General features: G+C 51.7%; 1 protein-coding gene across 16 annotated transcripts in view; it reads right to left on the reverse strand.

Moving 5' to 3' along the window:
• EHMT1 (euchromatic histone lysine methyltransferase 1) overlaps positions 1-15610 on the reverse strand; it is a 115107-nt gene that overhangs the window by 60173 nt on the left and 39324 nt on the right. For 8 of the 16 annotated variants that reach the window (XM_031044128.2, XM_031044141.2, XM_013127601.3 and 5 more), the window contains exon 1: positions 9320-9375. The exons of 3 other annotated variants lie outside the window; for them this stretch is intronic. In XM_031044128.2, the coding sequence (XP_030899988.2) occupies positions 9320-9367 (48 nt within the window). In that variant the 5' untranslated portion in view covers positions 9368-9375. Of the gene's footprint in view, positions 1-3824; positions 3940-5571; positions 5663-9319; positions 9378-14481; positions 14698-15377; positions 15527-15610 lie in introns of those variants that run through there. 5 more of the 16 variants (XM_031044131.2, XM_031044132.2, XM_031044135.2 and 2 more) reach the window with 4 other exon arrangements.

Genomic DNA, 15610 nt, shown 5'->3' on the forward strand with positions numbered 1-15610 from the left:
CACATCCTGTTTACATCAGGGCAAACCTCGTTCTGCTCTGTAACGGCTGCCAGGAAGCTGCCACCAAGGCACAGGTCACAGACATGAACTGGCAGCTCATCTCCATGAGGAGCAGAGAGGATTCGTGCTGCACCCAGGCCAGGACCTCGCAGCTCAGTGTGGTTCAGATGCAGCCAGACAGATTCTCTACGTGTTTGGGAATCCAGCTGAGTCTGGCTGTGCAGGCATGGACTGAAATGGTCATGAAAGGCACAACAGAATCTCAGCCTGGTTTGTGTTGGAAGGGATCTTAAAGCTCTTCCAGTTCCAATCCCCTACCACAGGCAGGGACACCTTCCACTAGAGCAGCTTGCTCCAAGCCCCTGTGTCCAACCTGGCCTTGAATACTTGATCATCTCAAGGAAGCAATTCTTATTCCCCCAAAACTTGTTAGGTTTTAGGTGCGGGGAGGCTGATCTATCAAACTTGTCGTTCCACATCATTTAGCAACATTTACAGCCCATGGATGCTTTTGCTGTTTAGTTTTGGGGTTCTTTCGTTGTTCATTCAAACGCAACTTACAAACTGCAAACCCTCTGTGAGCTCCAACTCATTATTCAGAACATCCATGTGTATTAAAGCAAATGAGCTCTAGTTTTAATTCTATAGAAAGTAATTGGGGTTTTTACCCTCTTTTTTGTTATTTTCTTGTAAAAACAACACACCTGCTCAACTCCTGCCTTTCACACACCTGCAGTCATGCTGCCAGGTCAGGTTTGCAGCTTTAAAACCCTCTGTCTTTTTGATACATCAAGACAAAAAAAATTGCTACCAAAACAAAAGGAAAAAGGTATTAACCCCCCCCCCCAAATACACAGAGAAGGGGTCCTTTGATGCAGTGCTCAGAGGACAAGCTGGTCTGAAAGGTGAAGATGGTGAGAGTAGAGGTGCTGTGTCCTGAGGCCAGCTGGGCAAAGGGCTCACAGCACACTGCCAGTGTTGCAGGAGAAGAATGAGCCCAGGTCAAGCCAAGTGCTGCAGGCCCACACAGAGCAGATGGTGCCTGCAGCCCTGCAAATCATAAGGTTTAAAGCACACTGAGTGATAAAGAAAGGGAAAGAAAACAACCTGCCCATCTCCTATAAGCAAGCAAAAAGAGATAAGATGCACACACGAAGCCCAGTGTACCAGCTCCAAAACCAGCCCCAGCAGCAGCTTGCCCTTCCCCACATGTTTCTGTCTGCATCTAGCAGGAGGGATGAGCTTTGATGTTGGCATTGCTATAACCAGCCATCCTCTCATCTGTGTTTCCTTGTCAGCTCAGCTGCAATGCCAAGTACTGGCAAGTGCTGCAGTGTGGGGTCTTCCTCCACGCTGCTTTTGGCAGCCCCCAGCGCCATGCAAGGCAGGGACAGCTCATCCAGAACCACATCCACATCTGGCTCACGCAGGACCATATCCCTGCCCCTCGGTGCCAGCCCTGCACCAAAATACCGCTATCTACAAAGCAACACACAGCTGATGGAAGGAGGATGTAGCTGGACACAGTCTCCACCACCTGCTAAGGGCACCTTCAAGGATTGCTTCTCTAGCAAGGAGGAAGGTGGTTGTACAAGGCTCCTGCCCCAGGCAAAAGCAAACAGCAAACACAGGCAAGTCTAGATGCTCCCAGCAAGAGGGAACTTATGCCCTGAGCTCACCAGCTTCAGACACAGACCAAAACTCAAACTGCAAGCATTTGCAACCTCAGCCGACCAAACAGCCTCAAACAAACCATACCTCCAGCAGACAGTGTCCAACAGCTTCCACCCAGAAATGATCATGAAAACACAGCCCAGAGTTTGAACATAGATCAGCTTCTTTTTATGTATATTTGCTAAGCCAATAATATATATCCTTCCTGCAAACATTTGCTTGTAAAGCCTATCCTTCGTCTAGCTGGACTTCCTGTAAGCTGGGAATAACTTCATTTTCCTCATGGACTCACCCTGCTGCAAGACTAATGCAAAGACACCGGCAGAGAGATGGGGCTCAAGCACAGCCCCATGGCTCCTACCCATGGGCACCCAGGTCCTTGCCACGTGTAGCAGCAGCAAAGAAAGACCCTCAACCTACAAAGGGACCAGGGTGTTTTCCCAGCCTTTGCTGCAACAAAGAGGGGTTTTGCTACTCCTGCTGTTAAACTGACTCATTCTGGAAGCCCCAGGACTTCCAGCAGGTCACTGGAGCCATCTGATTCTAAGTCTGCCTCTATTTCATCAGCAGTAACCCTACTCCATAAACCATCCACATTCTCCCTTTCTCAGAGGTGTTGCTGCTGCTCAGCCCATGATGCCTGAAGGAAAGCCACAGCTGGCACCCATCAGACCTCAGCAGACAATGACCACCCTCCCTCCTCATTGCAATGAGCAGGGGCTCCAGGCTGCCCCAGGGCCTGCCCAGCAGCAGGAGCTCTCAAAGCAATGAAGCCTTTAGTCCTGGGAGAGTAGGGGGGTGCCAAGGCAAGGCTAACCCAATGGCACCTGATGGGCTCTCCTGTTCCTAGCTCACGGATACATCCCTCGCTAGCAGCGGCGGCGCCTTTACAACTTCCATGCCTTGCTCTGCAACAGACAAAAAACTCAGCATCAAGGTAGAACATAAAATAAGAATTACAAATAAAAAGCCAGCTGGGAAGGTTGAAGCATTTTGACCCAAATGAAACTACAGGAACCCCCTGCAAAGTGCTCGAAGCCTCTTCCACCCAGGCCAGCCTTTCCCCTCCTTGCTCCATCACCGCTCCCAGCACCCAGGGGCACCCACCACCAAGGGCAGCGCTGCCCATTCATTCCCACCAACCCACGGCTCCACCCAGCCAACTTAGCAGCAACTTCAGTGTCAATACCTCCATTTGTGGGGGGGATGTGTTGGGGTTTGGGGTGGGTTTTCCCTCCCTGAAATCAGAGCAAGCTGCCCTGGCTGCTCCCACTCCCCATGCCCCAGCCGTCGCTCGGATTGCCAGGGAAATCCTATACCCACCCTCCCGCCGGGAATGCCGGCTCCAGCAGCAGCCCCAACAAAGCCAACTGCCAAGCACACGCTGCTTCACAATAAAAGTCTCACTCTCGCCATTTATTTTTCCCTTTCCTCCTTCTCCCCTTTCCTGCAGCCGTCCGCCTCCATTCCCTTGTCCGCCTCCATCCCCTCCCCAAGCCCAGACTGATTATTAACCTTCGTGTCTAGAGAGCCTCCATAAGGAATAGACACCACCAACAACGAAGCCTGAGCACCCCCCAACCCTTTCATTTTTAGGTTTTGAGGGGAAGAAAAGACTGATTGCACCTTAGGAAGGACCCATTGTGGCTTTAAAAGCCACGAGGATCCAAGCAGAGGAGCTTGTGCTGGTTCAGTTTTAGCTCTGTTTACATGAAAACAGGCTTCCTCTCCTCTGCGAGGTCTTTGGAGGGGATGGAGGACAGGTCAGACCGGCCAAGGAAAGGCTCTGCAGCATTTCCAAACACAACCAGAAGCTACAGTGGTGCCTTTAAAACAAAAAGAGCCCACCAAAGGAAAAAAAAAAGGAGAAAAAGAACAAAGCTGGGAAACAGAAAGAGCTTTCTCAGCCTCCTCCTTGGCATTTTCACCGCCATCCGGGTGCCCTTCGCCACGATCCAAACAGGTTTTATAGGCAAAGGCAACGCATGCACAGCAAAACTCCAACGTATCGCAGCTTACCAAGCCCAAGAGACCAGTGCGTTGCCCCATGAAGCAGAGCTCTCTCCAGGCAGAGCAGGAAGAGCGGAGGTTGATGTGCAAAGATGTCTGCCTTCACCAGGGTCTTTTTATTCTTTGGTCTTAAAACTCACCCGTTGAGGAGCCGAGGCTGTGCAGCAGCGCTGTGCTGATCATGCAGCCACTGCAGGTTGAGCTGGCAGGGCCGGGAGCAGGAGGACCCCTCTGAAATGCTGCTTGCTCCCACCCAGGGCACCAACACATCTCCCTGCACACCAGTGGGAATGATGGGACCGATCCTGCCCGACCCACAAAAGGCTTCAGCCTGGAGCTGGACACAACCAGGCACTGTAGCACTGGGGTATGTACCCCAACACCAGCCCCTCTACAAAGCTCCCACCAGCCTTGCAGCAGGGCAGGATCCCACCTTCCATGCAAGGTTTGCAATGCACACTGCAGCAAGGCAGGAGGCAAAGCCTTCAGACAATGATACAACCGCAGCACCAGCAGATTCCTACTGGTTTCTTTCCTCTTCTAAAACAAAGTAACACAGCCTAAACCAACTTGCTCATAATAACCTTTGCCTTAATTGAAGACAAACATTTGGAGTTAATTATATAGGAAGTAACTCCTAAGAAAATGCTTGTAGAAGGAGCATTCCTTGGGCAGGCACGTGCAGGCTGCCCACTTCAGATCTTGCCTCTGCTTGGGTCCTGCAGTGCATGGGGCAAGGCCTGGGATCACCACTCATGTCGATGCTGACCACAGGCCTGTCACTGGAAGCAGCAGAAGCATTTGATCTGGAGAAGGAAGGAAATACAGCCACCAGCATACCTGGCCTACAATGCAGTCACCAGCCTCAAAGCTCCCTTTTTCCCTTAGGTTAAGGCCACTTCCTTATAAGCCTCATGCAATCATGTGAACATGGAATTTTATCTGCAGCTCACAACAAGCACTGCCTTCAGCCTGAAGTTTGTCCCCCACATCAAATTCTTTGCCATTCCTTTGTCTCCTGAATTCCTTTCATCCAGACCCTTTCTAAAAGGCACCAAGCATTTCCTTCTCAACCCCCATGTCCTCGCTCCTCTTCCAGCCACACAAATCAACTCCCGAAACGGGGAAGCGTAAGAAACGAGGCGCAAGTCCCTGCATGCAACAGCTGGGAACAAGGAGACACGTGCATGGAACACAACAGGACTTAAAGTGGCTTCTCGGAAGCCAGCACAGCCCTCAATGGCGCGCAGGCTTCAGGCCAGGGGGGTCACAGAGCCCAGGCCCTCCTGTAAAGGGGAGATTGATTTATGCTTCCTCTTTGCTTGCAGGCTGGGAAGCGTCGTCCCCATCTAGCTGTGTCCCAGTAGAGTTAAAGCAACTTGTGTGTGCAGGCAAATGTAAATCCAGAGCAGACAAAGGCATCTCCTCCTGCCATGGGCTGAGGTTAGCAAGGAGTACAGCTGCTGCCTGCCTTCTCCTACCACCCATGAGGGAAGGGGGGGAAGAAAACCCTAACATGGAGCCCAACAGTCATCACCACCTCAAGCAAAAGCAAACCAGCCATTTCAGAAACATCCATTCCCCTGGAAGGCTCAGCCTGGATACAACCATGAGGAGCCTGGAGCAGGCCCCAATCGAGGGGGCTCAGGCACCTCTTCAGCCTCTGCGCTCCTCTTCCTCCCACCCCTAAACCACCGCAGCCAAAAGCAGGTCCCTCTCCACCTGGGTCACCTCCAGCCATCGAGAGGCCAGCAGCGAGGCAGTGATGCCTGCGAGCTGGAGCAGTAGACACGGAAAAAGGGGAAGGAAAAAAAGAGACAAATAATCATAAGAACAAAAACTTTCACCCTCGGGCCTGTCCCTCTAATAACTACAGCCAAACCTCACCAAGGCTTTACTCTCCTGGAGGGTGAGAAAGCGACACAGCGCTGCCCAGCACCCGAAGTCCTAGGGATGGGAGATGCTCACACCCTCTCCTCCATGGCCTACGGGCTTCGTCCCCGGCGTGGGGCCTGGTTTTTCTGCTCTGTCATTAAGAGTGGAGCCTGGTCTTTTCCTTCAATCCCAAGAATTGCTCTGAATTAGATCATCTCCCTGGCTCACCTCCCCCTGCAGGCTGCTCCCGAGCATGCTCAGCGCGGCCGGCGCTGCCATTTCATAACCGCATTGTTTACAGGCACACGCTGACCTGCCATCTTTTGACAGGAGCAGAGGAGTGAGTGCGGGCTCCCGACCCCGGCCCCTCCTCACGGGGACCCACGTTTTGGGAATGGGAAGTTGCAAAAGGCTGGGAAGTAGCAGCCTGCAGGTTCCTGGTGGTGGGTTTGATGCTTATCCCTTGCCTTTCTCTCCTTTCCCCTCCTGATCCAGGTCAAAAGCCACCTGCTCTGGAAGAAGTTAACCCCTTGGAGGGCTGGGGGCACTCGGGAGGAGAGGTCTTACAGAGCTCGATGCACATTGCCAGCCATGATTTTTAGCTTCTTCGAATCACAACCGTGCTTCGATGGCACCTAAAAATACAACCCCCAGCCCAGTCTGCCATCCTCTGTCAAGCCTTCCTCTGCGAGAGAAAGGCTTGGAAACATGGTATTCCCCATGAATAAACAAGTTGGCTTAGTCCCAGCACTTACAGTTTTCTCCTTTAAATGCAAACCAAGAGTATTTTTGCAGGCACACAGGAAAATGAGGAGGGGAGGAGGGGAAAAGTTCCTCCTTTAACACCAAGAGCTCCATGAAAAGCCTTGCAAGGTGGCTCTGATCCCCTCCCTGCTCCAGTCCTCTCCCACTCCGATCCCATCATACTTCACAGGTGAACGCAGCCCTGACTTATGACGGAGACGGAAAATGCCAGAAGAGCCGGAGGTTTCCTCATCCTTGGAACAAGGACAAGTTGTGAAAAGCTTCTTTTGCAAGAGGCACTGTGCTGCTCTGACACAGCATGGCAGCGGTGCGGGGAAGACACCTGCACGTCACATCTTAACCCCCACAGCCTCGACCCTTCTCCACTGCATCCACCAGCCTTCCCCCTCCTGATGGAGGCTGAAGGAAAGGGATAAACCCATACCCGTGTTGGGGGAAGGAAGCTGGTGTGATGGATCCCAGCATGTATTTTTAAACAGCTTTGCTCTACATTCTTTCCTCTACATTTTGTCTTTCTTTTTAAGGCTCCTTTCCAATTAGCTCATACAGTTCGTGAGCTTCACTCCTGCTGCTTCCCTGACTACTGTAAATCCTGGCAGACAGCGCTGCCCATCCTCCTCCTCTGCCCCCCTACACCACCACACAGCACAACCAAACATCTCCTCCTCCACCCAAGAGACCAAGCAGCTCACACAGACACAGGGAGGGATGGATCCCCTAAAGCAAACACAAGGGGACACAAGGGTCTCCTCTGCAGAGAGGGATTGGTGTCAAAGCTTGGAATTCACAGGAGTCCCAAATAAGTAGCTGGAAAGGGCAGCTAAGGAGTATAAACTGGAGGTTCATTTCCAAATCACTGACATTCCATGTCACTGCAGGACCATATGGTGCGCCGAGCCTCGCGAGCGGGGAGCGCGCGCTGTCGGAGCCCCGAGCTGTTTGGCTTGAACCTAAAGCAAGGTAACTCTCCCACTGCGGCAGTTCCTCACCCACTCAGCTCCAGGAGCAGGAAGGGGAGAAGGAAAAACTTCAGGGAAAAGCAGCAAAAGGACAAGCAGCAGGAATACAAGCCAATCCTCCCACAAACCAACTGGCCTGGAAGGTGAAGAGCCTTAAAACTCCTTGTTTACCTGCATGGAATAGCCCCCTGCCATGGCAAGGGATGCATGCAATCCTTCGTTAGGAGACAGCACCACATGGAGGAGGTCAGGGGTCCAGACCCAGGACAACCATCATAGCCCGATGCCACGTCGTGGGCCTGATCCTGTTCCTGCCAGCCCCATGGATTGTCTAACAGGGGGTGACAAGCAGAAAATACATCCCCTGTGTGCTACAGAGCCCAGCTCTGTCCAAAGTGTTGTGGAGAGGAGGGGAAGCACTCGTGCTGGCACTGGAAACTCAGTTAAATACATGAAGGGGAGAAAACCCAAGACCTGAAAGCCCCACTCTGGAGCTCTTAACCCTTGCTGAAAAGCAGCGCCAAGTCCAGCCCTTGGGTTTCTTTCTTGCCTCCAAAGTAGGTCAGGCTGTTCAGCGTCTCTCTGCAGATGCTTTCAAAGGGCATCAGCCACAGGAACAGAGCATTGGGGTGGTTTTGGCTGCTGTCACACCGGTATCACCATCACAGGAGCACACACTGCACACCTCAGCATGGTTTTGGTTGCTTGCTTCCTCAGCCTTCATCAAAGCCAAAGAATGCTTTTTTTCCCTTGGATAGGAGCTGATCATGCAGCACATCAAGGCCTCTGCTCCTCACTGTGCAAATGAAATCTCATTTCTCTCTTCCTGACTTCCTCCGATGCCTTTTCCTGTAGCACACATCTTCTGGATGACAAACAATGAGAGTATTTATAGTCCAATGGAGACACGATGGATATTTAGATCTGGTATCACAGATTGCCCTGTAAGCTCCTTAATCTTCTAAACGCCACCTTCACGTCTCACTCCTCCATGGAAAATCCAGTGTCACATCCTCATGGCAGCTTCAGGGGTCTCCCTCGAGCACAGCATGAGCTTGCCTGTGTTCTGCCCCAACCCCTCAAGGCTCTGGGACCTCCAGGGTCCCACTGAGGCCTGCGGCAGCCAACAGCACATGTAACACAAACGACAGCACAAACACAACAACAACAAAGAGCACGGCAGGGCCAGGGACTGAATTTTAGGCAACATTTAAAGAAGCTGCAGACATGGGCCTCGTGCCATGAAATCAACCACGGAGGTTTCGGTTTAATCAGCTGTTCCCTTGGATCGCAAGGGAACTGGTACCAAAAACCAGGAGAAAAGAAGAAAGAAGGGAGGAACCACCCCAAAATAAAAGGGATTGTTTCATCCTGGTACAACAAAGTCCTCTCCTACCTCCGCCCGAAGAAGAGAGTTTGATGCAAGCTGGGGTGTTCAAAGGAGACCTAGCGAGGAGGTGCCACGTGGCCACAGGCCCTCTCTTGCCCTTCTGGAGGTTCAGCCTTCGAGCAGCTCGGACACCCCAGGCTTTGCTCTTGCTGCTTACAAGAGCTGCGAGCAGGGAGGGCTCCTGGGAGGAATTTCCAGAAACTTCCCACTTTAACAAAATAAAGGCACCAAGAACCCCCAAGCGCAAACCCCCCAGAACCAGCCCCAGCCCCAGAGCCTCCCCACCCCACAAGGCAAATAAAAGACCACGTGGACGCGAGGAAACAAAGCCCGAGCATTCCCAGAGCCAGGCAATGCCGGATGCTGCAGTCCCCAAGAGCCCAGGGCCCAGTGCTGGGCAGCAGTGACCCAGGCAGCCTCCATCAGCCTGCTCCATCCTGCTCCAGCCTTCTCTGCCTGCTCCCCCGTGTGCCCCCCGTGCACGGGGCAGTAAAACCAATGTCCCTGGAAACAACTAAATGAATAACCCCAGCCATGATTCCCCACACTGCCTTCCTTCCTCCTCTCCAAGGCTTCAGCTCCCCACCAGGAACCAGCCTGCCTGCTCCAGGGAGCCGCTGCCTGCAAGAGGTGGGCCCTGCGGTACCTGCGGACATCTGTGGTCTTCTTCTGGTGAAGACTCAAAGAGTTGCATATTCCAGATCCTCATGAGCAGTGATTCAGTTTCTGCTCATGTGATTGAAGCTCCCTCTACAGAGTGAGCATGCCCAGAGGAGACCATTTCACTGCTCCCTCCAAGCTGCAGCCATTTCACAGAGAACCTGCCGGCTCCATTGGAGCGCGATCAGCCCGGGCATCCCGGGGACGCACCAGTAACACCGATCATCTGTCACCTCTCTGACAGGGTGCCAGGCCTCAAACCTGAGCGCTCGCCTGAAACAAAGAGAAAAGCCTTTTAAACCATGCAGTGAGGTGTTCTGTCTCGGTGGCCTTCAAGAGTAGCCCTTGCTCGCAGGGCAAGGAGAGGCAGGAGGGACAGGAAGGGATGCTCCCGTGATGATTTTGTTCCAGTTAAGAAAGCGCCCGACCTCTAAGCACTAGGATGAAGGCACATGGGTTAAACTGCTTCAAGACTGCAGTGTCCAACTGCAAGGGCATTTGAGACCCAGTCTGCTGAGCTGAACAGGAGCTGTTTGTCACTTTGGGGCTTAGTAAGACAACCTGACCTGATACAACCAACCTTACGAGGGTATCACAAGCACAGTCATTAAAGAAGGGGGGGAATGGGATGAGGGGGGAAAACCCTAGTGCAGGGATAGTGCACTCCTAGGTGCTCCCAGCTCAGCCTATGTCAAACCATATGATACAGCTGGCCCAGGCGGGGAGATGGAAGAAGGAATTGGAGCTTCAAAATAAAAGCAGTTTGTCTCTGTTCCGCTCCACAATTGAGCCCAAACTCTTGGCAAGCTCCAGGATCTGCTCAAGCTCCCAGTAAAACTGCCAGCGCCACTCGCAGAACATCTGTAAGCAGCCATGGGCTGGAAGGGGTTCAAGAGCAAGATGGGTGTTTACCGGAGGCAGGAGCTGGGTGTCTGCTGCAGAACCTCCCCCCGGAGCAGAGGCCAGGAGGAAGAGGAAGCTCAGAGAGGGCCGATGGCACCACCCGCGTGGTCCTGGCCAAGGGAAAACCCTTCGCAGAAGAGTGAGAGCACAAAAGACAGTTCACTTTAAGAGCATAAAGTAAGTGATGACGAGCTGGGTGTAATGTGCTACAGTGGGCTGGGGGAGCGGCCTGCACTGTAGGGAGAAAAGAAGCCACTGAAATCCATAGTGAGGTTTGGGGAGCACAAGGGTTTTGTTTGTCCCACTCCTTGCACCAGAAGCAGGCAGGTAAACTCAGACCTTACACACAGGCATGAAGCCATGCCCTGTGCTGCTCTACACATCCCCTCCTCTGCTGAGCATCACGGGCGCATGGAGCATATCCTGCTCTCAGAGTGCTGTGGGCTGCGAACAGCTATGAGGCACCCAATCTTCATCCCAAGCAGCAAATTCACCACCATGCCCAGGCACACTTGCAAAGTGGCAGCAGTTAAATGAGCCCAAGAGATGGCTATGAAACTTCCTTGGCTATGAGGCCACTTTTCCCCTCCGCACTCTGGAGAAGTTTCATACTAAACAGTTAAAACACATGGCTAAATCGAGATGACTGAAATTCACAGGGAAGGAATATCTGAGGTGACAGTATAAAGCAAGGATCTCTCTTTCACCCACTGGCGTTTTCTTTGATGTAAATCTCAAGTTTTAATATACACAAAATGAGATTTTCCTGGCTTTGCTTTCTAAGAGGTGTAGGGGTAACTCATTCAAACGTGAAAATCCCCAAACAAAAGCAATTCCAGCTACACAGACACAAGCTGCATTACCCGCTGCATCAAAAGATAACTCTAGCTCAAACCAAAGATAGCTTTAAAACAGTCAACTTGTCGCCCTTCCTTGCAGCATGAAATGACCAAGCTTTCATCAAAAGCCCAGAAATAAACCCAAAGCTATGAACAAGAGCAGTGTCAATGAACCACCACAGCCAACATCCCCTTTCAGAGGCAGCATAACCCCCAAGACCCGCACTGCAGCCCGGGCCTTGCCGCGCATGCGCAAGGGCAGCGTTCCCCACTGCATCCCAACACTAGACACGTTTTCACTGCTGAGGTTAAACACACTCTGCAAGCAGAAGCTACCAGAGACGCTTTTCACATCTCACGGCCATCCTTGACAGCACTAAACACTGTTTAAAACCCACACAAAAAGCAAAAGCAGAACAGGGCATTGCAGCTGCTTCACCAGCCAACTGGTGCAAAGCAGTCAGCATCAGACCAGCATCCCTGCACTGCATTTGCAGGGGATGCTTGTGTGTTCATTGAGAAGACCTGAAATTTATGCCCTCCAAAGAAAGAAGCCTCCAGGGCACAGCCACTCCTGTGCCCAAGCAGGGTCTATGGGCTGTTGGAGAGGTGCTTCCTGCCCCAGGGCCCCCAGCAGCCATCTGCCCCATCCTGCAGGGGCTGGGAGCAGCACAGGCTCTTTTCCAACCAGCTGGTTGCAGACCCATCTCCAGGCTGGACAAGGAAGCTGTTCTGCTCATGATGTAGGTTAAGAACATGCCCCATGAAGCCTTCCCCCTTAAGTGTTCCAAGTACTCTCCAGCAGTTTCCCCACCAAGCCTGTATGAGCCAGCAGAGCATCCCCCCCCCACCATCAACATCTTCAACAGGGACCATACAACCACGAGGTACTTCTACACCAGAGCTCTCTGGTCTCCACTCTCCAATCCAAGGCTCAAATATCCCTTTCAGCAGTCTCCCATTTTGAGGAGGAAGGCAGCAGCACAGGCACCTCCCTGCACAAAGGACACCGGGTCCCTCGGGGCTCTTGCCTCACTCCCACGTTATGTATGGCATTTTCAGAGCTCCCTTGCAGAGTAAGCACAAACAGGAGACAAGGGGAGATTTCTCTTCCTCTATGAAGAACAATATTCAGCCCTGCAAAATACATGGAGTTTCCTTTATTTCCATCAGGATCCTCTTCTTCCTGACCCTCAAGTTGCTCAATCTGAAGCTCTCTTTCAGCCTCCTCAGAAGCAATCCCAAAAGCACAAGCTGAAGGGATGTTCAATAGAAAAAAGAACATTTCTGCTGCAATCCTGGTTTGCTTCGGCACTGCTGTGAACCAGTGAACCACTCCCCAGCTCTGCCACGAGCCATTAAAATGCCTCCCTTCCTTCCTCAGCCATTACGGATGACATTTCTTAACCAGAACATCCCAGGACACACTGAGTGTCCTCAGCATCCTCCAAGGGAGCCTCAATGTCCGCCTCCAGGCTCAGACAACAGCCTGGAAGGAGCAGGCAGTCACTAACACACACGTGGAATGACAGCTTTCACCACCTTTCAAACCCAGCTTTTTTCCCTTTAAGTTTCCAAGCCATCTCCCTTCCTCCCCCTCCTCTCCCCAGCAAAGTTGAAAACGGCTTTGACTTAATAGGAAACATGAAATGTTCTCTGGGAGGCTGCACTGAGTACATGGCACACACCAGGACGAAGGGAAAAAATGGGGAAAAGAAAGAAAGAGAGACCATGTTGCGAGAGACCCTGGGATGCGAGCTCTCTGGGAGATGTTGCTATGTTTTGGTAGGAATATGCATTGAGTATTTCATTTACAGGGCAATCCTAGCACTTTATTTAGAAGCATATTGGCCAGACAACTGTAATTTAGAACGTACTGTATTCCTAACAGTTCCCAATTAGAAACTCCTTCAGCTTTAACTTACAGTAACCACAGCTCCTTCTATTTTGGAAATCTGAAAACACCATTGCTCCCCTTCAGTCAGTTATCACACATCAAGAGCTTCCACTGTACGAACACAGCATTCCATCTCAGGAAGAGGAGCAGGCTCATCGCTTTAGCCACCCTCACTGCTTGCTCCACAGAGAAATGTCTTCCTGTTTGCGTTTGGGGACAGTGGATGCACTGGAAATCAGACCCATGTCAGCACAGAACCATCCTGCTTGTTTCCAATCTTCTACCAGCAGAGCCAGCTGTGAAAATGGCTGCTTCCATTCGATCCCGCTCCTGCTGTAATGGGAATGCTGGAGATCCTGCCAAGGAGCCTCCTATGTTCAACGTGTCCCTGTTCCTTGACCTCACACCTTCTTGGTTTTTAAGGATTAGAGCATTCACGTGAAAACAAGCAAGCTCTTCACTGGAGGAGAATCAATGCTCCATGGTGCTTTTGTATCATGGATTCACCTATGAAGCACCGCAGTGGATGGCTCTACAAGGAATTCTGCTGACATTATGTGATTTCTTCAAGGAACAGAAGGAGCAAAGGAACTCTTTAAAAACAAAGCTCCTGCCTTCATGCAAACAGCACCAGTTAAAAAGAGAAGAGAAATAAAGCGAGCATGATGTGTGTACAGAATGGGCTCTAAAGAGGCTGCTTTTCAGCAACTGCCATAAGGTGGCAGTGGGTCTTTAAGGCTACCTTACACCTTTCACACAGCACAATAGGAAATAATCACACCACTGGTTTTCCAGCATCTGAAACCGTTTAAGTCAAATCTCTTCATCAAGAGAACGAGATCATAGATGAAAACTTGCGGCTGAGATCACCTCAACGGCCAGAGGCACACAAGGAGAAAAGCCACCAGGATCCATTCTGCAAAGCCATAAATGCAGTTCTCATCTGAGCCAAAGAAAATCCAACCCTGTTCCTTTCCATGTACAATTACAATGCCATTTATTTTACATAAACACTCTCCTTTGTGCATTCATCCAACCCTAAACAAGCCAGCAGCCATTAAAGGGTAAGAGAAGTTCTGCATGACCAGTGAGCTGGGGCTCCAGCAGCCTTTTGTGCAGGGACCGTAAAAGCCACACCAGTAAGCAAACTGGTCACCAGTGAGTGCAGGGCTGCCATAGGAAACAGGCTCAGGAAACACTGAGTACACAAGAACCAGACAATAAATAGGTGAGTTACTAGAGGCAGTGCAGTGACTCCTCATGCAGATTGACCCAACTGTGTGAGACCAGCACCTGGGGCACAGCAATAAAATATCAGTTCATGTTTGCTCTTTACCAGTCGCCCCTGAACTGCACTGAGAAGCAGGCAGAGGTGCCCTGAAGGAAGAGCTGATACAGAGGCTACAGACAGACCGTGAGCAGAGATTCCTGTTAATAACGTTAAACACAATAACTTCATAATGCCAGAGTATGCACAGTGCCCTAAGCACAGCAAACCTCTTGCCTTACCTTTACTTACAGGCCAGGGTGGACACCCAGGAACACGCCTCCCATAGGAGACAGGGTCTGTGAGGGCCGAGCCTCACGGCCGACGTCTCCCCCCTGCTCCACACGAAGCCAGATCTTCCCTGCACTTCACTCATCCAATGTAAATGTTTTATTGGCACTTTCCCATGCCGCTTGCTTGTACAACAACTGGAGTCAATCGGCTCACGCAGCACATACCTGCTGGCGCGTACACAGTCCTTGTGAAAAGCTGGCAACTACAGGCGGAATCCAACAGCCCACCCCAACCCACCCCACAGGACCCCCTTTTCCTTCCCCCCCAACCCACCACGTGGAACCCCTGCAAGAAGCACGCAAAATGTCCCAGCCAAAGGAATAAACCCATCCCTAGTCCCTCCTCTCCTTGCCAGTTTGGAGGACCTGGTGTGGCAAGGTTTGTTTGCAATCCTTGGAATGCAAAATAAGCCCGCAAAAAGGGAGGTTGCGTGTGACATTCTTTCACCCTCCCACAGTCACAGCTCTGGGTTGGAACCGCGACGCAGGCCCGTGCCCTGCAAGGCTTCCCATTAATAACAATTAGCACCCGAGCACGCAGCCCACGACGGAGAGGCGATCATCACATGCCTCCCAATATGAAGGCAGCTCAGGGCAGTCCCTCGCTGCCAGCCCTGCCTGCTGTCACTGTATGTCACCTCCCCAACAGTAGACAGGGCTGTTCTTTCCATAGGTTCCCCAGCCAGTAAAGGTCAGTGGTTTACAAGCCCTCCCTGCTGATCCGCAGGAAGCGGTTTGAAGCCATCTCGTGTCAGTGGTTAACTATGCTGCTTTTGAATCAATTCCAACTGGTTTTACTTCCTCCGGTCTCCACGTTCCCCCGAGTCAGCTTGGGTTTGCCCTACCTCGGTCCCGGCTGCGGGGAGCTGCTGGGTCCTTCCAGATCCTGACTCCAGGCCTATCACTCCTCCAGCCACAAATCCATCTCCCTCTATGGGTGCAGCCTCCACCCCGGAGCATGCTCAGTACGGGCTGATCTCCAGCCATTTCAGAGCTTTAATGAAATGTAAGCAGAAGGAAGTGTCATTAGCAAGAAGCAAAAAAATAGAAAGGTGCGGGATTCATCCCGATCCGGCCA

The sequence above is a fragment of the Melopsittacus undulatus genome, chromosome 11 (assembly GCF_012275295.1).
Source record: "Melopsittacus undulatus isolate bMelUnd1 chromosome 11, bMelUnd1.mat.Z, whole genome shotgun sequence".
Lineage (NCBI taxonomy): Eukaryota > Metazoa > Chordata > Aves > Psittaciformes > Psittaculidae > Melopsittacus > Melopsittacus undulatus.